Consider the following 23,600-nt stretch of genomic DNA (forward strand, 5'->3'; position numbering starts at 1 on the left):
GTAATTAATAAACATATAAAATAAATATTTTATTTATATAAAGCATATAAATTATATAAAACATTTAAAATTTTATATATTATATATAAGAATTAAATAATCAATCGGATTTGAATATTTATCGAATCGAATCATGTCATATCTGAATTTCAACCCAATTAGCTATTCGGTATGAATAGGATATCCGAATTTGACCGATTAGATATTTGAATTATCCAAATCCAATTCGATTATACCGAGCTTGAATTCGAAATCAGATTTTTGAATACCATTTACACCCCTACTTGTGGGCTAGTACGACATGTCATGTCAGTCCAACATAACCCAATTTACACCTCTACTTGAACCCGCCAAATACTTGGGACGGGGTGGGGGAATTCGAGGATTCCCCATCCTTGATGAGGAGTGGGGTGCATTGCCCCTAAACTCGCTCAACATTGAGGAGTGGTTGCCTTGCCTTGAATCCACCTAACACTGGGATGGGGGGGATGGGTTAGAGTGTCTTGACTATGGGGCAGGGACAAGGATGGGATGCCCCGTCCTGAACCCACCATGTTGCCATTCCTATATAATTGTTAATTATTTGTGAAATTATTAAAAATACTAGCTTTTATAATTATTTTTATTTATTTAAAGTTAATCAAATTTTCATTTAAAAATAATAACAACTATTAATAAAATTAAATTTATTAAAAAAAATATTTATTCATATTAAATTAACAATAATTATTTTCTATAAATCAACATTAAATGAAAAATATAATTATTAAAATTTTAGATATTAACAATAACTTTGAATACTTCTAGTTAATTAACAACAAATTTTGATTATTAATTTAATATTAATTAATAGTAAATAAAATTATTAAATCTTTCATATTTTCTCATGCATCACACGAGTCCCCACTTATATATATATAGCAAGATGGTCCACGTCACTATGCCTCTCCTCACTCCATTACCCCCATCTTGCATTCTCCTTGACTCCCTTTCCTCTTCCCTTCCCACCACTCATATTAAGCCAACTCAGCACCCTTTATCTTCATTTCCTAATTAGCTATCTCATTATATTTTACCTAACTACTCTCCTTAATAAAAACCTCTCCACAATCCTAATTTATTGTTCTTAAAATTCTCCTAAAGTCCTAATTCCTAAGAAACCTCTACTCATTCCTAAAATATTGCTCATAACAAACTCTTTTTAGTTTTTATACTCTTAACTAGTCCCTACTTCAAACTAAGACACGTGTTTCTCTCTCTCTCTCTCTCTCTCTCTCTCTCTCTATACTCCATTTAACTAATGTGATGTGGTTTATTGGGTTGGTTTTCATTTACAACCCATTTACTTTGAGTGATATATTACCTATTGTTTATAATTAAAATTTTCATTTTATTTTATTATAACACATTCAAAATAAATTAATTTATTTTGTGATTAATTAAAATTTCCCAAACAATATTACTATTTTTAATAGTTTACCAATTATTAAAAATTAATTAATTCTTCTTTATGATTAATTAAAAAAATACCAAAATGTACTTCAAATCTATTATTTATATCCATGATTTATTAGAAATTTTCAAAATTTAATACCAAATATATTACCATATTTAGTAATTAATACTAGTGATATATTAGTAATTCATGATTAATTAATTAGTGATATATTACTAACAAATTAATTAATTACCAATAATAATTAATTGTTTTATTAATATCAAAATTTAGAAATTAATAGTTGTTTTATGAATAATTAGATTAATTATTAATTTAACTATTATTATTGTTAACAATAGTAATCTATCTATATATATAGCAATAGTTTTATAGATTAAGAATTATAAAATTTATTAATTCATAATTGAGAATTATTAACTATAATTATAAATTTATTTATATTTTTTAAAATATTAATTATAAAATTTAAAATAATTATTAACTATTTTGTGAATAATTAAAAAATACCATAAAATATTACTATTCCTAGTAGTTAATATTACTATTAGTAACTACAAATTAAACTTAGTGCTATTAATTATTAGGGGGACTCTACAATGCACGAGTTTTGTTAAAAGAATATGAGGCAATAGAAGTTAGGGGTGTACCTTGGATTGGGTGGTCCTAACTTGAGCCCGACCAAGTTCAACCCAAGCTTTTGCACAAGTTGAGCTTGAGTTTTCAAACTTCAAGCTAGGTTTAGGCCAAACAATTTAAGGCTAACTTAACTTAGATTGGGTTTGGGTTGAGGCCTTGGGTAGTTTAAACTTGACCAAACCCAATTGTATCAATATGTTCTAACTAGAAATTGGGCTACAAAGCTCAATACACCCAATCCCAATTCCATCCCAAGATGTTAGGTTAAGTTCGGGTTGGGCCTAAGTTGGTAAATTCGGGCCTAGGTTAGTAAATTATCAATAATTCTTTTCATTCTATTTTTTTTATATATTAGTAAATTATCAATAATTATTAAAATTTGCCAATAATTTTCTCTTACCAACTTAAGCCTAATCCGAACTTTAACCTAACATCTTGAGCTGAACTTGGGGTTGGACACCTTGAACTTTGTAGCCCAATTTCTAAGTAGAATATATTGATAATATGTAGATATTTATATCACAAAATGTTGGGCGGGCTCAAATTGGTCAAATCGGGCTCGAACTACTCAAGCCCTACCTGAGTTGAGGTTAGGCTTGAGTTTTTTGGCCTAAGCCCAACTTAAAGTTGAAAACTCAAACTCAATTTATGGAAAATCTTTGGTTGAATTGGATCGGGCTCAGATTAAGTTTTCTCAGGATGCATCGGCCCCCAACTCCTTTTGTTTCAAGTTGTTTTAACAAAGCCTGTGCCATCTCCACTAGTACTTTATAAAAGTCTATCCCAATAGGGACTAACTTGATATATGAAAGTTACTTTATGATGGGCCACCGTTAGCCTGACAACGTGTGGGTAGGAAATCCTACCCATAATGGGCAGCGAAAGTTTTCCCATATATCTGACACCGTTTTTTTTGAAAGTTTAAAATATTTCATTCATTCAAGAGATTGATACAAAGATATGCCAACAAGGCCAATTAAAGTTCAAATACAAATCTCAAGAAGAACAAAATAAAGAGATGGATGTAATAAAATCGAAAGAACTTATGCAATCAAAGCAATGTGACTTAAAATCATCAACAGAAGTGGATAAGTTAATCTCCAGACCACCATAACTGGCGAGCATAACTGACAAGGGAGCTTTCCAAAAATGGCGAAGAACTGAAACATCCATCTACAATGCCGGAAAACTGTAACTGCCATCCCGGATGCCGAAGAACTATAACTGTCTTCCAAAACACTGGAGACGGCAGTGCAAGTGGCAACTTCCACCGGTGGTTAACACAGAAATGATTCTAGAGAAGAAACTCCCAATCAAAAGGCCTGCAAAAAGATCAAACGGACTAACAGATGGGAAATAGGGGAGAACAAAATGGAGAACAAACTAACAGAGAACAGAGAATAGATCGAACAAACGAACAGATTGAACAGAGAACAAACGAATAGATCGAACCTCGAGAGGATGAACGAACAGATCGAACGGAGAGCCGAGAGAGAGCCTCTCTTTGACATACGAAACAGATCGAAAAGAGAACAAGCAGACATCAAACGAAAAAGTGAGATCTCGAGAGATCTAAAAGAGAAACTAAACAGAGAGCAAACGGACAAATCAAAAAGAGAAACTAAACAGAGAAAAAACGAACAGATCGACAAGAAAAACTAAACAAGACAGAAAAGGAAAGAACCTCGAAAGATCTCGAAAGAGAGACTCCCTTAAAACAGAGAGAGAGAAAAAAGGGACAGGGGTGACTCCCTACGAGGGATCACCCCTAGCAACCTCCATTCTGGCACCATTTAACGGAATCAAAAGTAGCACCACGAAAATACGAAATTGCTCCAACCAGAGTAGTGTTGGAAGAAAATCCAAGTACCCAACTTAATTGGTAATGTAGCTGAACAATGAAATAAGTTGTGGTAGATCCAGAAGAAGACTAATGGGGCGTTTCCTAATTTGAAATTTTGAACATATTCCTGTGCGCGATTCTCACATTTACTCCCACAGTGATTCTGATTTCAGCGATTCTCAAGAATCAGAGAAATCATCGGTATTCTTCAACATGGATTCATTCTCATTTTGTGAAGCAGGTCCTATGCATGCATGAAATCCGCAAAATGTTAGCAACATGGGATCTAGAGTGAAATTTGATTTTCAATCTTTCATTTCTTTTTTAAGGCTCAGTTTGGAAGGAGTACAAATACAAATTTGTACAGTGTAAATACATACCTCTTTTATATTTTCTTCCCATTCTTTGATCTTCATTTTCACAGAAAATTTTCTCTCATCCTATTGTTAGGTTAAAGTTAAACCGGATATCAGCGCCTGCTGTGACTAGAGCCCACCAACTGATCAACTGGTCGCATTTACGTGATCCATACCGGCTCGTAGCTGGAGGTGTATGCATGATCATCAGATCAGTTTCATCATTGGTGCAATCCTCACCAAGGACCACTACAACAATTTGGTGCAATAGCATGCTGATCAGCTGATGTAATTGCTTTTTAAAGCATGTTCCATATGAGGATTCTGTAAGACCTGTAACAAAAAAATAAATAAATAAAAGAAAAGAACTTGTTAGTTGATCTTATTGAAAAGAGTAATAATGAATTTTATCAGGGAAAATTAAGACCTAAGAGGGTTTCATTGTGATTTCTTATATTTTAATAATTAAATTAAAAAAATGGCAACATATATGAAAAATAAGAAGATATTACAGTATTTATTGTTTAAATTTAAATTATAATAATATAATGTCATAATAAAATTCATCATTGTCCTATGATAAAAACATTCTTAAAACTTTTTCTCTCTCCAATGGTCAATATTTCTAATGTACCCTTTAAATATCCACTTAGGAGATGGATAAGTTTCACCCAAATAAATGAAGTCATCTTTACCATGCAACCCAATACTTATTGCAAAAAGACATTGTAAAGTTTGTCATTGGGAAAGAGATACTAATTGACATACTTTCGGTAAGAATTTGATAAATTAAGAAACATTGAAAGATCAAATGTAAAAAATAGACAAAAGCAAAGTAGGAAAGTTATGAGTTTGAAGATATGCTTTGATTCATTAATGTTTTAAAGATATGAATTATACATATATATATATATATATATATATATAATTTTATTGTACTATTATATTCAAAATATATTGTAATTTTTTAATTTCATTTTATTATTTCATATATAAACAATTGTATACATCAAAATTTATATAGAATAAAATTTTAAGATTTTTTTTTTCAATTTCTTGTCTATTTTGTTACTTTATTTAACTTTTCATTATTTTTCAAATTTTTAATAAAAATTCATGCCTCTCACACCCTAGCCTATGGTTGAGCCTACTTGGGCTTAGGGCTACAAGTCGTGCCAGGTTAGGTTGGGTTGAGGCAAACCCTAGCCCAACCCTAAGTTCTAAACCCCCAACCTACCCAACCCTAACCTTAACTAAATTCCTTCAACCCAATCCAATCCAACCCAACCCAAGGTCAACTTTGGGTTGGGTTGGGCTCAAGTTGGGCCCAACCCAACCTTCTTCCCATCCCTTAAAATCTCATACAAACTTCTTAATCTCAAATCTTAACTTAACTTTCACTACATATATCAATCCTATGTTTTATTAGTATTTGTTTGTTGATGTTTTTCTTGGTTTTTTAAGTACAAAATTTAGAAAAAAAAAGTGTTTGAAATTACTATAGTTTATTATGAATCATGACTTATAATAGATCTTTTATGGGCAGCAAGCTATGGGTGGCAAATAATAGAGAGGAGAAAAAGAATAAAATATTTAAAAACAGAAAATATGTTATTAAGGTTTTAGTATTTTCAATTAGGGTTAAGTGAAGTGATTATCTTAAAAGAAATAAATGATAGTATGTGGTGGGGGCTATACAAGTATCATGCATCTAAACAAATTAATGTATGATATATCACACATATAACATATATTTATGCATGATATATAGTATAGAGTTGGGTCGGGTTGCCTGAGGGGTCAATCCTAACCCAATCCAAAGTAAAGTTGAGATAATAAATTTCAACCCTAACCCTAACTCGAGCATCAACCCAACCCAACCCAAGACTTGAGTTGTAGGCCTAACCTTTGAAGAGTTTCAAGCCGATAGGGCATGACCCACCCAAGACCATGTGTCAGCATGGCATGGCCTACAAAGCATAGACAACCCGCAAAATCATGTCATGCCGGTACGACACAACCCACTTTATATTTTTTGATGAAATAGTGAAAAGTGCATATTAGACAATACAAAAAAAAAAGACACGAACGATAGTAGATAACACACATACAAACAAATGAGAAAGTAATAATAAAGAAATAATCATAAATTGTCAAAAATCAATCCAACCACTTTCTAATTGCCTAAATCCAAGTTCTTTCCAACTTGAGATCAAGTCGATATTTTGGGCTGAGCCTGGGCTTAGCCCTTAAGTAGACAGAGCCCAGTCTAACTATACATATTCATACACATATACGTATAGATATATGTAAATTTTGCATACATATACCCGAGTGCATCAACAGGCTAGGCTTGGGTTGAAAAGACCGGGCTTGACCTCGGACTCAGTTTGGGCTTGGGCCTTAAGCCCAAATTTTAGTGTCGGGCCCAGGTTGACCGTAAACCCGGCTCAACCTGCCCAACTTGTACCCCTATTTCTTATATTAATCATTATGCCTCCTTACAATTTGACCTTAGAATTAACAAACAGAGATATTTTGGTCTCAAAAGGTCCAGAAATTCAAAGACATGTTAATACTTTTTAACAAAGTTTTCAAAACCGGGCCTAACCAAATGGTTGGACCGGAAAAACCAGGAATCAGTCACCTTACCGGTTCCATTTAACCCTAAAATCGCATTTTAGCAAAAAATCGTTGATTTGGTCAGGCAAATTGCTGAACTGAACAGTCAGACCGTCAAACCGTTCGACCCTAAAACGGTTTTTGGCTGTTTTTTTTTGTTTTTTAAATTTTTTATTTTTTCTATCAGAGTGGGCTGTACATTCAGACCGGATGGTCAGACCGTTCAACCCGGGAACCAGACCCAGAACGGTTTCCTGTCTGGTCCGATTTTAAAAAGCTTGCCTTTTAGATAAGTATAGATATAGATAAACGTATAGAGAGTTTGGCTGAAACATCATGAATAGTGTAAAGCACTAAAAATGAAGCCCCAAACATCAATGGAGTTTTACAATATGGTAAAAAAAAAAAAGAGAATTTCTTAATGTAAATATGTAATTGCATTGGCCAGAGTTCAAGATAATACAGCGAGCATCACTTTTTTATGCCGCCAACTTACTAACAATTTATAAGAGCTGTGCTAAAGAAAAAAAGATGAACAAGAAAAAAATAGAATAAAAGAATTCCTTACATAAATGCATTGGACAGCCTTTAATATATACTACAGTAAAGCAATGCTTGTTTATTCTGACATCTTCTTAACAATCTATATATATCATTCATCGGGGTTGTATTGTTATAACGGGCTATAACAGAGGAGTTAAAACTCTATCATTGTACCCCCTCTCCTGATCTCCCCCTAATTACATGGTCCTATGGACGCCTTGCGGTTCCATAGAAGTTTGTGGTAGGTCGCCACCACCAGTCTCATTGTTGCCTCTCCCTTCTCTGCTTGTTGGTTTACCTCTGTTCAAAAATCATTCTCAACTCTTCCGTCCATGGTTGTACCTTAATGATGATTAACTAACATCCAGAAAAATAGTTTATCTTATGACATGAATCTCTGAAGGCTTTGCTTGTAAAAAATTCGTATTTACTTTTGTTGTCTCTTAAAGAAAGGTTTTTGGCAGACAAGAAGTTTCTCATCACTATTAATCTCCAGTTCTACCACCCGTGCATCCCATTTTAATCGTGTTGCAAGGGCTCTTCCTGATTCAATAAGAGAGGCTGTGTCGTGAAGTATCACCCATCCCTGCATGAGCCGCACATTGTTAGGCATTTCAAGCACATAGGAATAACCAAAAAACATGATCATTTTAAATAGTAGAAGTTCACTTAATTGTTAGATCCTTGATTCTTTTTACTAATAACGGTTGATGTAATACACAAGTGATTGTATATTGGCATGCCACCAGCACGACACAAATTATACTAATACACCCTTCAATGCCAGATAAACCAAAGCTATGATCAACTGATCAGGTTGGCTGCTTGCGATATGGATCTCCCAACTGAGAGAGCAACCAGAAGACAGTAACGTCCTACAACTTATTAATAAACCATATGCATGATTTCACAGTTTCCTTTTGGTGTGTTTGTGTTGTGTGATTTTGGATTGGGGTGCAACTCAGATTAGCCCGGGTTAGCATTTTACAGCCCGTCCAAGTTGCACCCCTAAATTTGGATTTCACATGGAAACTCTAATGTACATTGATTTTTTTTTTTTTTTTTGGATAGATGTATATGAATTAGCAATGTGTATTTGAACATACATGACTTAAAAAGTTCATTGGTTGGGCAATACATGGGAATTTATCTACTTAGCACACACACACACACACACACACTGGAAATCCATCAAATTGGCCAAGAATAATTCAAAATGTCTCTTAAACTACTCTAACTAAATAATGGTTCATCATTCCTTTAGACCATGTTTGGTTTGAAGGAAAAGGTAGGGAAAGGTAAGGAAACCTTTACAAACCTTGTATAGGTTTCCCTGTCTTTCCCTACCTTTTCCTTCAAACCAAACATAGCCTTAATAAATATAATTTTTTCACAAATCACATTTTGTTCATTTTAGCAAGGAAATGCGTTTTCAAAACTGTCATATTTTTATGATATGTTTTCTATAAAAAGTATAATTGGCTTTATAACAGAACGGAATGGCAAAACAAGATTCACGTAGCCAACCCCATATAGTTGGGATAAGGTTTGGATGATAGCAAAAATGATTTCTATAATAAGCATAAATGAATTATTTTTTGTTAGACAATGATTTTTAAGTGCTCTATACAATTTTTTTTCTTTATATTTCTTTATGGTTCTTATTTAATGTTGCCCTTCTTTACCATTTATTACTGTTATTGTTATTATGTAAAAAGCCAAATAACTTCATATGACTTACTTTTGGTTTTTTATATTCTCTTCTTTTAGATTGTTTAAAGATAAAAAAAAAAAGATATTTGACTACTTTCTCATTATTAAAAATTGTTAGGTCATAAAATGGAACTAAACCGTTATATATAACCTAAAAATAGTTAATTCTTATTGGATATTGATATACATATATACTGAGTTATTTATCGTCATTATCATCATCATCATTGTTTAAATTTTAAGTATTAATATTGCCTTATTGATATTTTAATAATTTATCTTATAGTTATTTTTAATCACTATCACCATCACTATGATATTTATATTTATGATATTACATGATGTTACAAGTCAATCTTTTGAGACACCAGGATCTGCGTCATTGTTTGGTTGGTCAATTACCCAATTCCTATGGATAGGGGGATTAAAAAAAGGGAGTGGCGGTTTGAATTCTCATAAATGAATGAACTGGGATTACATGGATATTCTGATTCATATGATTTGGGCACATCCAAACACCCAAAAATACCAACCTATTATTCCAATTCCCAACCTCAATTCCAACAATCCAAAGACATGCTTGTGATTCAAAGATAGTCAGATTTCTTATATTTTGAATCCATGAGAAGTATCTCAAATTGTTTCTGAAAATAAGATATTAACTATGAACCATATAATAAAAGTACATAGTGACAGAACCCTACTGTGCCAGTAAAAAAACCAGAAAACCAATCTGATGTCATTTTTTACTGATGAGATGTGCTACTTTTTTTCCTTTTCCTGTACTTTTCTATATAAGCATTTCAAGCATCTCATGCTCAGAGACATGCTCTTTCAAAAAAAAAAAAAGCTCAGAGACATGCAACTGAAAACTTACAGGTACACACGAGTTTTTATTATTCTTTTCTTTCTTTTTTATTTTTAGTTCTTTGGTATATATGAGAATGCTTTAATATACATGTTCATGTTCCAACTCTAAAGCAAACAGAACAATAATCATTGCAGCATGTTGCAAATTTTCAAAACAAATCACTTGCTCCATGGTACTGTACCATGGATCATGGATGAAAAAGATAGATCGCATATAAGATAAAATCAAATGGTGAAATTACATCATGATAGAACATTAAGTATTCATGATTTAACTGAGGACCACTGATATTTTCCAGGCATAAAGTGTAATGAAACCAATATACTCTGCCTTTGTCAGTTTTGCAAAGCCGAATCCCAAAGCTGACCAAATTAGAGGTTGAAAGCTCTTATGCAGATGAGTTTGTTTGCAAAGGCTCTGCAACATTGCTCTTAGTTATATAGAGAGGATATTATGAAGAAAGGTATGGAATAGTTCGCACACATCTAATTACTAATCTTCAGAGTAGAACATTGCCTCCAAAAAGAAAGAGATGATTATCAAATATAGAATACTAGAGGCATAAATGAGGAAGGATACCTCTGGACGAAGAAGCCTGTCTATCTCAGCAAATAAATCAAGCATGGTGCACCTATGCTGTTTACTAGTTTGAAGTGATAGAAGCCCTTCAGCATGCACCATATCATAAGTTCTAGGGTATGTTGGAAATGCTTCACACCTGGAATAAAGATATCATTAAGTTTAAAAGAAAATCATAACGAAAGCATTTTTACAAGGATCTCCAAAAAAAGCACATAATGTAGGAGAAATTTTATTGTGGCTGAAGGCCTTTTGTTCTCAATGAACTGAATTGTGGACTTATCAGTTGTCCCATATAATCTGTGCATAAGAGCCCAAGAACTTGATCAAAATAGGATACTTTCTAAACACTCACTATGTGCAGCTTCCCATTCTAAAGTAATCTTGTTATTCCTATTTATGTCCAGTTTCTATATCAGAATGTTAAGATCTCTCATACTGACATCTGGGATTCATCTATGAGAAGGCCCATTTAGTGAACAGTCTGGATCGATCATGTACCCGACAATACACATCAACTCACGGCAACACACATTGATGTAATGTATGACTGCAACTCAAACGAACTTTTAGTAAAATGAAGCATTATTGAAGTTATCATGTAATCTCTATATGCCTGGTATACTTACATCCATTCATGGCTTCATATAAAATATCTATTATGTGTTTGTTATGTTTTTAATTTTTTATTACCTATCTATATCCATGTGGATCTTAGAATTAGTGTTGTTAACGTATTTGTGAGATTTATGCCAGTTTCCCCAGCATATCTATGTGTATCTCAATTCTTCTGTTGTTTGTCAATGTTTTCCACACATACCATGGTATGTCTCTTAAAATTGCCTTTGTAAAATTCTTAGCAATACACACTCATTTACCAAAAAAAAAAAAAAAAGAAAAAAAAAATCTTAGCAATACAATACTTTGAAACTTTAAATGATATGGAACCACGGTCCACTGAAGATAATAAGATTCACATTCATATGTGTTCTTTATCAGTAGCTAACAAGGTCAAACCTTCTAGACAGAAATTTTGACACTGCATAGTGTAGAAATGGGATGAGGTTATGATGGAAGTTTGTCACAGCAAGAGATAATAGATAGTTCATCAGTCAGATAACTTCTGCTAGGAAGCAAGATAAAACTTGAATGTTAGCATTCAGTCTCCACCATCAAAGAAGAAGAGAAAGTTTAGACCACTCTTGACACCCATATCTTGTTGTAACGTTACATGGAGCCAGTTTAATTCAAATCACAGTTGGCCATAACTCCTAAATGTTAAGTTGGAAGGACAACCAGAAAGGACCAAATAAGAAATTGGAATTTATAGTAAGAAGAACATTAAAAAAAAAAAAAGAATTCACATACCAGTCATGTAAGACACCAACAAATCCCCTATCAAGGATCAGAGGAAGGTAGTTTGGTCCGCTTGTAGGGACTACATTCATTACCCAAACAGTTTTCCCAGACTCTAGTAACGCAGAATTTAAACCACCAAACTGAGCATTCATGTCCAGTACATTTCTCAGCATATTAAAAGGCGGAGAAGGATCCTCACCACCAGGTCTCTTAGGATGGTCTGAGAAAATCAAGGGTGAGAGAAGGGACCAGTAATTATGAACTGCTGAGTTCCAGTTTATAGCATCCTCAGCGATCTCTTCTGGATGTACACCTGAGAAACATGAAAACCATTAATGAATATCAAAGCAGAGGAAATGTGAAGGGATTCATTGCTTACGATCATCTATTGTTCCAAAGGAACTGCTCAACAAGCTAATGTACAATGAAATTACCATGAATTTCAAGTTCACTTGAGTTCAACTTAGACCTAGATGGCCAGGTTGTTCTTCTTTCAATAGGAACCCATCGGCGACTGTGAGTTCCTCCGATGCAAAGCTGGAGAGGTCGATAATATGGAGTTTCAACATCTTGACCTTTACTGCAGATAGGAGGTCCGGAACCTGACTTCCTAGAAATCCATCAAGCAGTAGGTAACTAGATTCAAGGTCCTCACCTTGATCATAAATGAATTTTTAAGCAACTAAATAAATTACATTCCGATTAATAAAATAATATGTTTGAAGGAATTATTAAATGCCTCACCGAGAAGCATAACAATCTTTTTTGCTTGTCTTCTTCCAAACAACAGTTTCCTCTTGTTGCGACAACATGTCCCAGCAGAGGTTTTCTGCAAAATTGTGAACAATTGTCCATTTCTTTTGATCCTGTTTGTTACGAAGGGATTGAGCATTAGTTATAGGTGAAGTCCAAACAAAGTATCCACCTGGTTTCAGAACTCTATCAACCTCAACCAAGAAAATACCATCTGCATCACACAATTAGAGAAGGAAAATGTTATATCGAATTGCCAAATTTTTTAACCAAAACATAAAAGCAAAACGAATATGTTGGAGAAAAGGTAAACAACATGTAAGTCAATCATTGGTTATCTGTGGAGCTGCAACCATATGAAAAACTCTGCATACCTTAATATGCTCATTTGAAGTTCAGCAGAAAACTGAAGCACATAAATGCCCAACAGATATTATTGAAAGGAACATTTTTTTTTTGTCTCTATGGGACCATTCAAGCTGAAGCGAAAACTTTCAGTAACATGAGGTCCAAGGTACCATTATCATCCAGAATACCTACTGGTTAGAAGAAAAAATTATTCAACCTTTTTGTATTTTGTTTGTGTTTAACTCAGTTGAGAACCTATGGGTTTGGCATCCCACCATGAATAATGTATCTCCAATCTAAACACAGTAAATGAATAGAATAAAGACCTAAGTGGAAAAATGATATCCTATGTAATGGCACAAGGACAGAAATGATGTGCGAGCTAGACCTTGAAAAGACCTATGATCATATTAAGTGGGGAATGGATTCTCTCCCCAACGGATTTTGGCCCAAATGGATTAGGTGGGTGATGGATTGTGTCCTCTAATCACTATTTTGTCCTCATACATGGTTCCCAAAATGGTATTTCCAAGGTCCTGAGGGGGTTAAAATAGGAAGATCCACTTTCCCCTCTTCATTTTGGTGGTAGAGGTCATTCAGTTTTCTGATGATACCATCATCTTTTGTGAGTTCAAGGGGGCAGGACATTTCCTGAACTTCAAAGCTGTATTTGAGATTTTTGAAATGTTGTCTGTTCTAAAGGAGAATTTATTATGGTGTAGTGTTTCAAGAATCAGTTTGAGTGCTGAGAAGGAAGCAGTTTCTGCCATAGGTTTTAAAGCTGCTTTGTTGCCCTAAAAATGTCTTAGCTTACCCTTAGGGAACCTTAGGTCAATCTCATTTATGACTTAATAGTGGGGAAATTCTCTAAGAAACTGGCTACAAGGAAGAAGAATTACAGCTCTATTGGTGGTAGGATTACCATCATTAAAGTTCACATTCTCTATTTTCAATAACAAAAGTCAAGAGGTGAGCATTGTGCATGATATTACTGCTGTTTAAGTAGCCCACTGTATATCCACTTTGGAGGATTCAAGGGTACTTCAATGGATGCTATCGTCAGGGGTAGGAATTATTTTGCTGTTATTTATGCTCCTCAAGGATGCCCTATATCCAACGATTGAATTGTTCCTAAAAGCAGGATAATAAAATTCAACTTTGCTATTGTTCCTTCTGAAATACTGAACTGTATGGCAATGGGAACCTGATCAGAAATCATGAGGGAACCGTGTTTTTTATGCTCCTCAAAGATGTCATATTTCCAATCATTGAATTGCTCCTAAAAAGGGGGATAATAAAACTCAAACTTCACATGCGTTCTTCCAGAAACACAGGACTGTCAAGCATTAGAGATTTGATCAGAAACATGAGTAAACCATACTGTTTAGTTTCTCAACACCTGTTGGAGATGGGATTTGACTTCACTAAAAGCAAAGTCGCTTACTCAACTCCAAGGACCAAAATTGATCTTGTTTGATAGGTTAAAAAGAATGAAAGCTTATGATATTTTAGTTTGTCATATGCTTCTTAATATATTGGTGTTGTTTCATATTGTCTCACTATTTTCTCTGGATAGAAAGGTTTTTTTTTCCATGAATGAAATTCTTTAATTGAGTTGTTGATAAAAAAACAACTCAATTAGTTCTTGATGGGTTGGAGAGGTTGCGGCTCGTACCTCTCCAAGTGTATTCTGTAACAGTGGTTTATTCCGTTAATAAATTCTTTATTTATCAAAAAAGTTGTTGATAAAAAAACAAAGATGGAGATGGTCGGTACAATCTTGCCTAGAAGAAAGGGGATGTGCTTCAAACAAAGGCCAGTGATTTCATGATAGTTAATTTTAAAATAAAAGACAAGATCAAGGGAATTCTTAGATTATCCAGTTTGACTGCTGATGGGCTAGCAAAAGACAGGTTCTCTAAAGGCAGTTGTACCGGGAAACTTACTTTCCCTGTGGAATAAATTGTGTCCTCTAACTGGGAGCTTTTTCAAGTGTTACAGTGGATGACATGGCCTTCTTTTTCCCTCCCCAAAATACAGCATAAGACATGGTGTCATATTGTAACTTTTCCCTTTACTCATTAAACTTGACAAAAAGAATTCACAATAAGGACAAGATAGCACCAGGAATATCACAATGATTTGGAACAAGGAACAGATGATAGAATTATAAAGTGCTAATATAACAAATGACAACAGAAACTGCATACACAGTCCAAAAAAAATAAAAAACTAAAATGACCAGGCAAAATGCACCTCAGAAAGACCTCCTGTGTAGTCCAGTAGATAAAATTGTTTTTCTTTCTGAAGGCACTTAAAGGGATTTATACTATTCTGTATATTTTGATAGAAAAAGATCCACAATGTTAGAACCAGTGCCACTAAAATTTAAAAGAACAGTGCATGCCAAAGTGAGGTTTAGGATCTTGACTGTTGATAGCAAGTTTGGTTAGTTTCACTCTTGAGGTGTAGTATGAAGGATCTATTAAAGAGCCCATCTAAGTCAGTTCCAATTGACTATACTTTCTGGATATGTTTCAGTGTGGAGCTTCATTCCTTCGATATTAATGGAGAAAGAAAGTTTATTTGCCATACTGGAGCATTAGTATGCAAAAATAACATATTTCCAAGATTCTTCATCATGGTTAGGCAGAGTAATAAAAATAATCTACTAACACATGGCGAAAATATTTGCTTGTATGTTACTAATCATACTGCTCAGGCCTCAATTAAGGTGACACCAGCTTAAATTTTTAGATCAGTAACATACAGCAGAAATCGCTATTTCTACATTTTTCATATTTAGAGCCAACCATTGTTGGATGAACTCTCCTAAATCGATTAAATTTCAATGTCAGACATGCATAGGGCTCTGACATTTCATGGAACTCTTCAAGGTCACTTCTATGTGATATTTTTTCTTTTTCTCCTTGCTTATTCAACATAAACAAACAGGTAATATAAAAAATGAATGTCATTTTTCCTATAACACGTTATTAAGTAACAAAGATGATCTATTAGACCTTTTTCTATGGGTTTGTAATGTTGAAGTTCAACATTTAATAGTTTATATACTTGAATACAGACGTTTCCATGAGTCCTTGTTTCTTTGTCATGCCAAGTCAGACTCCTGGACATATGTTGGGTTCTGATTCCTGTGCCCATGTCCATGAATACTGCAACAACTACTCAAAATTTATAGGGTGTGAAAGAAAATTTTGAGGAGATGGAGCCTATTGGATTGTTGTATCTAAAAGTGATGTTTTATCTTGTTTATCAAAGCATTAGTTCTTTAAATACTAGATTCAGCACCCTCCTTCAGTTTTTTACATAATATATGCGTTCTCTTTTCGTTTCTACCACATATTATATGTTAATTTACTACGATGATTACTATTATGAGTCTGAATTAGCCCAAAATTCCACTATCAATATAATCACATCTGAACAAAATACAAAATGTGGAGACTAATTTCCTTCAACATAATCAATGACCTAAGATCAATTTCATAATACCAGAGCTCCACCAATACAAATAGCAAGCACAACATGTTATAAGTTATGACTCTCCCACATCTGAGAGTTTACAATTACCTAGTAGAATGTTGGACGAGTACACTCATCTACCAATATGACTTTGCTACAGATTTAATCATCTGAAGAGGAGAAATAAGCTCCAGGTATATCAATATATATATATATAAAAGAAAGGCAAGGTAGCACAGGCAGTCAAGCATCTTCAATTGTTTTAGCCATTGTTTCTTGTATGGTGATAGAGGGTACATATTGAATCTCCTATCTCAGCAAGTTCTTCAACTTGAATGATTAAAGCACATTACCATAATTCAGCTATTGGCTTAGAGGAGAAAGAAATATGACAATAGCAGTTTAATGGAATACTTCACTGGGGTAAGCCCATTATATTGATAAACTAAATGAAATGTTTTTTGTTCTTCCTTTTCTTTTTGGGTAAGTCCAGAGTAGTAAACTATTACATCAATGATTTATTTGTTATTCATACTGTCATTATAATCAAATTATCATGTAGAAACAAAGTAACAGCCATAATGTGCAAAAGAATACTTATACAAGTACAAGCATATGCTTAGTGTTTGTGGCTTTGTGCTGCCATAAGCATAGATAATGCTTAATAATACCTTTCTGATCCCAGTCAATGCCACATCTTGCACAATGCACCATGTCAAAGGAAAGAGAAGGATATGGCAACTGCTTTAAAGTAAAAGAACCAATCATAGCAGGAAGACCTCTTTCTAGAGTTAGTTGCACTTGACTCCCTGAAGCTTCATAGTTTGCAATGCACATGGTCAATAGTTGCTTTGAAAAGAGATGGGCTCCAAAGCTGCCATAGCCACATCCAATATCCAAGACAGTTCTAACCTGAAAAGGTTTATGTGGAAATTAATATTGATTCCCTTCTATTACTGAAAAGGAACTTATAACTAGTCTTATTTCTGAAATCAAGGATCATCAATTGCTGAGGAAGATTAAATATGTATCATTATCATGTATATGTCCTTCGGTTAAAAAAATGGCTGAATCTAGTCAAGCCCAAAATGACATTTTGGACAAGGCAATATGGTGATCAAGCCAATGATAAGACCAGATTCAAATTCAAATAGACTTCAACTCAGATAGGATTACACAAGAAAAGAATTTAGAATTTTGTGACAATCTGCCATGCCTGAAGAATGTACAAAAAGGACATTGGGCCCAGGCTAAAGATTTCAGGGTCGGTATGGTTAAAGAAAGATCCAGGACCCGCTTTATAAATGTTGGTCACGCCACCATTAAACCTCTAATCAGGAAAGTGTTCGGATAAGATGGATTCAGAAGAATAATGGCTCTACAAGATCTAAATATGTTATATTGCAGGATGGAAAGGTTATGGAGGAATCTGATTCACTCACCAAAACAAACAAGGGTGCTATTAATATGGAAGGGGTTGATGGTGAGGATGATGATCTTCTTGATAACTGAATTGAATCTAATTTAAATAATGAAGATGAGCTGATGGGGAAACCTACATGCTTTTAATAAAGGAACTCATTGGATTCATAAATTTAAATAATTACAAGTTTTTAAGTTAAATTGAATTGAGTTACCACAAAATTTATAACTAATGAAACTGTTTAAAGTTAAAAGATAACAAGATCCTGTAGTAAAGAAAACATTGAGGCTATTTCATATGGAATTTCATGGTTTCCTAAATCCAACTTCCCTTAGACATTCTTTTTTTTTTTTTTCTTTTGTCTCACAACCACTCTGTGCTCCCCGCCCCCAGGGAAAAAAACACAGGCTAAGTCCATTAGTCCATATCCGGTTCACCCTTCCCAATATCCCAGATAGCCAAGACCAGCACCGGGTTGGTCTCATTTAATCTTTGTACCAAGATGTGCTAAGTCATTATCAATTTGTGATGGGAATCCTTCTTTCTTAACCTGGTTCTCCTTCTGCACCAATCTAAAGGCCTGTAAGCTTAAACAGAGAACCTTTCAGTCACAATAGAGTTGTAACCATGCCACACATTGAGCCCACTATTTTCTTACCCCTAAACAACGTTGTGTTATACTGAACTTGAAGACAATGCCCAAGGATAGGAACAGCAAAATCTATTAAGGAAGAAAAGTCTTAAATTTATCCCAAAGAGACAGTCGGCATGGCAAAGTTTAATTAGTAAATTCCATTCAATTTTGATGCTCCAAAAGAATCAAATAATGGAAGATTAATGAATAGCAGTTACAAGAATCAAACGTAAGGCTGCAGAACTGACAGAAGGCAATGACAATGATTAAGAAAACGGTAGTCTCTAACAAAAAACAAGGTTTCACTTACCCCAGCCTGAATGAAATTAGATTCATTTCTCAGCCCAATCATTTCAGCTATTTGATGAGAGTAATCTTCAACCCCGTCAAACATAAGAGAGTCTGAACGAAAGGATATCTGATCTTCCTCCAACATCATCATCCTGCAACCATACAGATAGGTCGTATAAATCACAGGGTATAGAGGACTGGTTGAAACAAAATTGCTTGAGGAAGAAAATTCCCATACCTCTTGGTCAAGCTGCCAGAAGAAAGGACCTCTTGGGCAGTAATTTTCACATTCGCAATCCAGATGACATCTCTTCCAGTAGGCCACCTTAGAGGAACTCTATAGTTTCTGGGAGGAAAAACTAGGCAACTCTGCCTCGATCCATGTCCACATTGACGGTCATACTCATTGCCATCAGAGTAACCCAATTCAAGATTCTGAGAAATGTTGAAGCACGGCACATGGTTCTCAGACTCCTCGGAACAGTAATCTAGCTCTTTCAACCTTGCAGCACCCAGAGAGAGCTCCCCAATGTCTGAAAGGTCCGAAATGAGTTGCTCCTGTAGCCGCCTATAACCCCTGAAGATATAGCCTCTCGAGGACGTCGAGATGGAGATTGTCCACCAAAGAGATCCAGAAAGAGCAAGAATCACAATCAAAACTAAACTGATTCTGAGGAAAAGCAATGTTAGGTTCTGCCGACTTCTTGAACTTCCCATGTTGAAGGGGTCAGATCCAAAACCATTATCGGTAAGACCTGATTTGAAGGAAGAGTTGTCCGGAAAAAACAAATTTACAAGGAAACGAAGTGATAGAGAAGTGTGATCAGGAGAAGAGCGATTTCTATTCACGTCCTCCTTCTCTGTTCTGGGACTTCTGGATTTCATCTGAGAGTCCCAGGAGTCACGGCTGCTCTCCACGATCCGTCCACCACCTGATATACTACTACGCTGAAGTGGTCGCGACATTCTCGACGCCTGAAAATAAGAACCACAAACAAAATAAAATCGAATCAAGAACAATTTCTTCACGCTCAACAGGGAAGAATGAAAAAGGAGCCTCCGGGACAAGATCTATAAGCAGAATTTGCTAACTAGATCAAAAACCAACTAAAAAATTACATCGGAATTGGAAAATCATACTTCTACCGGAAAATTAAGAGACTTACTAAGCGTCACCGCTCGTCAACCACAACAAAGGAATGGGAAGAGAACGAAGAAGCCCAGATTCAGAAAACCAAGAAGTAAGAAAGCACACACGGATTACAGACCATTTAATAGGTCCCAGGGGATTACCACCACCCCAATGAACAGGTCCGCGAATGGGTGAGTTCAGTTCAGTTAAAGCTCAGCTGAGCTGTGAGTACTGAGTACCTAGGACTGAGAAACTAAAAAATGAAAACCAGTACGGTAGGAGGAACTCATCCAGATCAACCGACTAACAGAAAGCCGGACTTTTGACTATTAAAAAGTGCAAAACGCGCACAAAAAAAATCGTTTTTGAAAAGAAGCAATAAACATTAAGGGAACGGCGTGGGTATCCTAAACCAACCAACCGACAGCAGACCTAGTAAGAGCCTTGCTTAGATTTCAAACACAACCAAACCTACCTTCTCGAGCGAGAAAGGGAGAAAGAGCCTGAATTCCTGCCTCTTAAGTTGCGGTTTTCATGCAATCTTACGCCATCACTTGACGACTGTATTGAGACTATGCGACTCCGGTTTGTTCTCTTAAAAACTTCTCCTATCGCACTCCTGCTTGCTTTCTTTTATTGACGGATGGACGGAAAAGAGAAGATCGCGCTCGTGATTACCATACTTTCATGCCACCCGATAATAAATGAATGACTGGAATGTGCGAAAATCACTTCACCCCTCAAGACTCAGGAGTTCGAGTTTCCTAATAGACACTCCACCATTGACCATCCCATCCCGAGCCGAGCTGTAGAAATCTATCCCAACAGTAATTCTCGGTTGCTTTGATAAATAACCATCCGATAAGAGACGCCAATTAACAAACGGTGTTCCCACGATGATAAATTTTACCCTATTTCCGAGCAGTTAAGATTTCTTACCATCAACTCTTTTCCAATAGAATATTTCAAGTTTCAACGACTCGGGATTAGCTCTCTCAATGGAGATTTCTACCTACATTAATAGCAGATCTACCTTTAATAAATTAATCGCCAAATCCGAATCCTTGACAGAAGCCCTAGCTAGCTAGATCTGGCACGGAAGCCGAAATTCACCGGACGGGCTTGAGCGAAGATGAAGATCACTTTTTTGCTAACTTGAACCCGACATTTACTTCGACAGTTCGACCTAAACCCTAAATTAAAGCACTAACACAAATCAAGTCGTTATACAGATTAATGGCGGTGAGAATCGACGAAAAGCTTTCAAAGTTAAAAAAGCTAAAAATCGATTGCTGGTTGATTGCGAAAAAAAAATCACTTTTCAGTTGTGAAGCGTGAAGATAAACATATAATTGAACACAGATTTTGAAATGTAATTACCGAAGGTAATCAACTAATCCTTCATTCCAAGGACGGAATCAATTTTCTCCCCTTTGTCTTCACCCTCGTTTTTACCTTCTACAGTTTTTTAATCAAATTTAATTAGGAGAACACTGACACAAGTAATCGACAAAGATCCAAAGACAAAAAATTTATAAATCTTTTACCCCTTTATTCAGTCATCGACTCATCCCCGCTTCGCGTTCCCCCTTTGCGACAACGTCTCGTAGTGACAGTAGAAGTAGAGACTAGAGAGCAGGAGAACGCGAGGACTGAGGAAGTGAGGGGTGAGGAGAGTAGAGCTGAAGCACGGGAGGGAGATACTTGTATTTTTATGCCGTTCTCACGAATAAGAATAGGTGTCACGTGTGTGGATGGTGACGGGATCTGCTCGTCATTCACAAATGGGCGCCTCACATGCACATTCACCGTGCATTAGGAGCATCACCCAATTCGACGGACTAGAGACCTGAGATCAAATTTCGCTGGCACCGGGGTTAGGGGGTTAAGAGAAAGGGGATGAGTTACCCCTGTTGAAGCGAAAAAAGAATACGAAAGATATTCTTAATGTACGATGAGATGTATATATGGGGCGTTTTAGGGGCGCCTTCTATGGTGGCAGATGTAAAATCGGCGAAAGGCAGGGAAATATGAAATAAAATTATATATCGGTGTATGTGAGTTCACATGTAAGATAGGGAGTTGTGGGGTCCACTGCGCCCGCATTTCTGTGTCGGTGGACCATCGATATGCGGAAACGTCCGGTCCGAGATTTGCCATATTTCTATTGGATTGGATTCGGTATAATTGGTGGCGACAGACTGACGGTGAATTTCGGAATTTACATCTGCGTCTCCACAGAGGGGAAACCGAATTCAGTCAGTGCAAGGCCCACAAATGCTCGTACAGTACATTTCAATCATGTATGAGAGCATTTTCCAATGACACTATGAAAGATAGGGGAGATGTTCTCAATATACGGTTACCATAAAGACCGAATATACTCCTCACATGTGACGCCTCACAGGTGTCTCACACACATTCTATCATATTCCCAATATACGGTGGATGTGCATGTGAGGAGCAAATCCCGTCATGTTACAATATGTTGAGGGGTTTGTAGGGCAACAGGGATGTAAATTCTGAATTTCGAAGTTCGAAATGTTAACATGGAGGCGTAAATCTACGAATCCGTGCAGGATGCAAATGATTTGAACGCCTATAAAGAGACGGGATCTGCTCCTCACAAACGGGTGCCTCACGTGCACTTCCTCCATGCATGAAAACATCTACTATGGATAATATTGATAACGATAGAAGATGTTTCCAATACATGGTAGGATGTGCATGTGAGACGCTAAGTGTGAGGAGCAGATCCGGTCTCGCACGAAACGGGATTGAAGCTGTTGGTTGAGCTGCTTTGATGTTTGATCCTTTGAAAAAGCCACTAAAAGAAGCTTCGACGTTAAGGCTGTAGGACATCTAATCTGGGCTTGCCCGGTGCCAAATTTCTACACACTGTTCAGGTGGAGCCTACAATGTAAGACGAAAAACTTCCCAGACGGGCACATAATGATAACATCAGTCTGGTCTAGCTTTTGGCTTTTGTCAACGGCTCAATCAAGAATTCTGGATCCTGTTTAATTATATGAAATTATAAGCCATTACTTTTTTTACGCTGGTATGTTTTCTGTAATTTGATCGTTGATAGCAGCACTACTAGTTATAGTGTCATACTGTACAAGTAAAACCTATTAATTATCGATTAGTTTGTTGGTTATTATGTTAGATTGCAAAGCTGTCATTAGTTCTTGCTTCTCCCATTCCCGTAGTTGGGTATTTGGATTTGGACCGTACACATAATGGGCTTTATTTACAGAGTGGATTTGTTGAGTAAAGGTTTGACTTGATTGGAACCCTCCTAACCATCCAATGCAAATTGGGCAGGTGTCACTGTGTCAGAGGACAAAATAGCGTCTATGGAGAAGCCCACATGTGAAGTGGGGTGGTTGTGTCTACGTCAAATTTTCGGGAATTGGGAGTCCTGGTGTGGTGGGAACCCCATCCAATGACTAAGCTACAAAACAAAAGTAGAGTGTAGTGTAGTGTTGTGAAAATTTGGATAAGGTAGTTGGTAAGAGAGAGAGAAAGAAGGAAGTAGCATCTGTGTAT

The 23,600-nt window shown here is 35.7% G+C and overlaps 1 protein-coding gene and 1 long non-coding RNA gene across 8 annotated transcripts; both read right to left on the minus strand.

Annotated features, from left to right (window-relative positions):
• Positions 1–3,002: 3,002 nt before the first annotated feature.
• On the minus strand, positions 3,003–4,568 carry LOC148850524 (uncharacterized). Of its 2 annotated transcripts, XR_016098863.1 has the most exons (4): positions 4,319–4,568; positions 3,780–4,182; positions 3,548–3,597; positions 3,003–3,417 (listed from the first exon to the last, which is right to left on the minus strand). It is a non-coding gene; the product is annotated as an uncharacterized LOC148850524 (long non-coding RNA). The 2 variants fall into 2 exon arrangements; XR_016098862.1 differs by lacking the exon at positions 4,319–4,568 and having other exon boundaries at positions 3,780–4,231.
• Positions 4,569–7,330: 2,762 nt separating this feature from the next.
• On the minus strand, positions 7,331–21,754 carry LOC148850525 (putative pectin methyltransferase QUA2). 6 transcript variants are annotated; one of them, XM_088944564.1, is made up of 12 exons: positions 21,596–21,721; positions 21,429–21,506; positions 21,082–21,241; positions 20,524–20,959; positions 19,155–19,891; positions 18,936–19,068; positions 17,240–17,480; positions 12,726–12,948; positions 12,416–12,591; positions 11,991–12,294; positions 10,623–10,761; positions 7,331–8,045 (listed from the first exon to the last, which is right to left on the minus strand). In XM_088944564.1, exons 5-12 carry the CDS (start codon positions 19,880–19,882, stop codon positions 7,887–7,889), a joined length of 2,103 nt encoding a protein of 700 aa, XP_088800690.1. In that variant the 5' UTR covers positions 19,883–19,891; positions 20,524–20,959; positions 21,082–21,241; positions 21,429–21,506; positions 21,596–21,721; the 3' UTR covers positions 7,331–7,886. The 6 variants fall into 6 exon arrangements, with proteins under 6 accessions (XP_088800690.1, XP_088800689.1, XP_088800694.1 ...); XM_088944563.1 differs by lacking the exon at positions 21,429–21,506 and having other exon boundaries at positions 20,524–21,241; positions 21,596–21,732; XM_088944568.1 differs by lacking the exons at positions 20,524–20,959; positions 21,082–21,241 and having other exon boundaries at positions 21,596–21,726.
• Positions 21,755–23,600: the final 1,846 nt, after the last annotated feature.

This window comes from Nelumbo lutea, chromosome 5, assembly GCF_056320005.1.
Source record: "Nelumbo lutea isolate HS-2025 chromosome 5, American lotus-T2T, whole genome shotgun sequence".
Taxonomy (NCBI): domain Eukaryota; kingdom Viridiplantae; phylum Streptophyta; class Magnoliopsida; order Proteales; family Nelumbonaceae; genus Nelumbo; species Nelumbo lutea.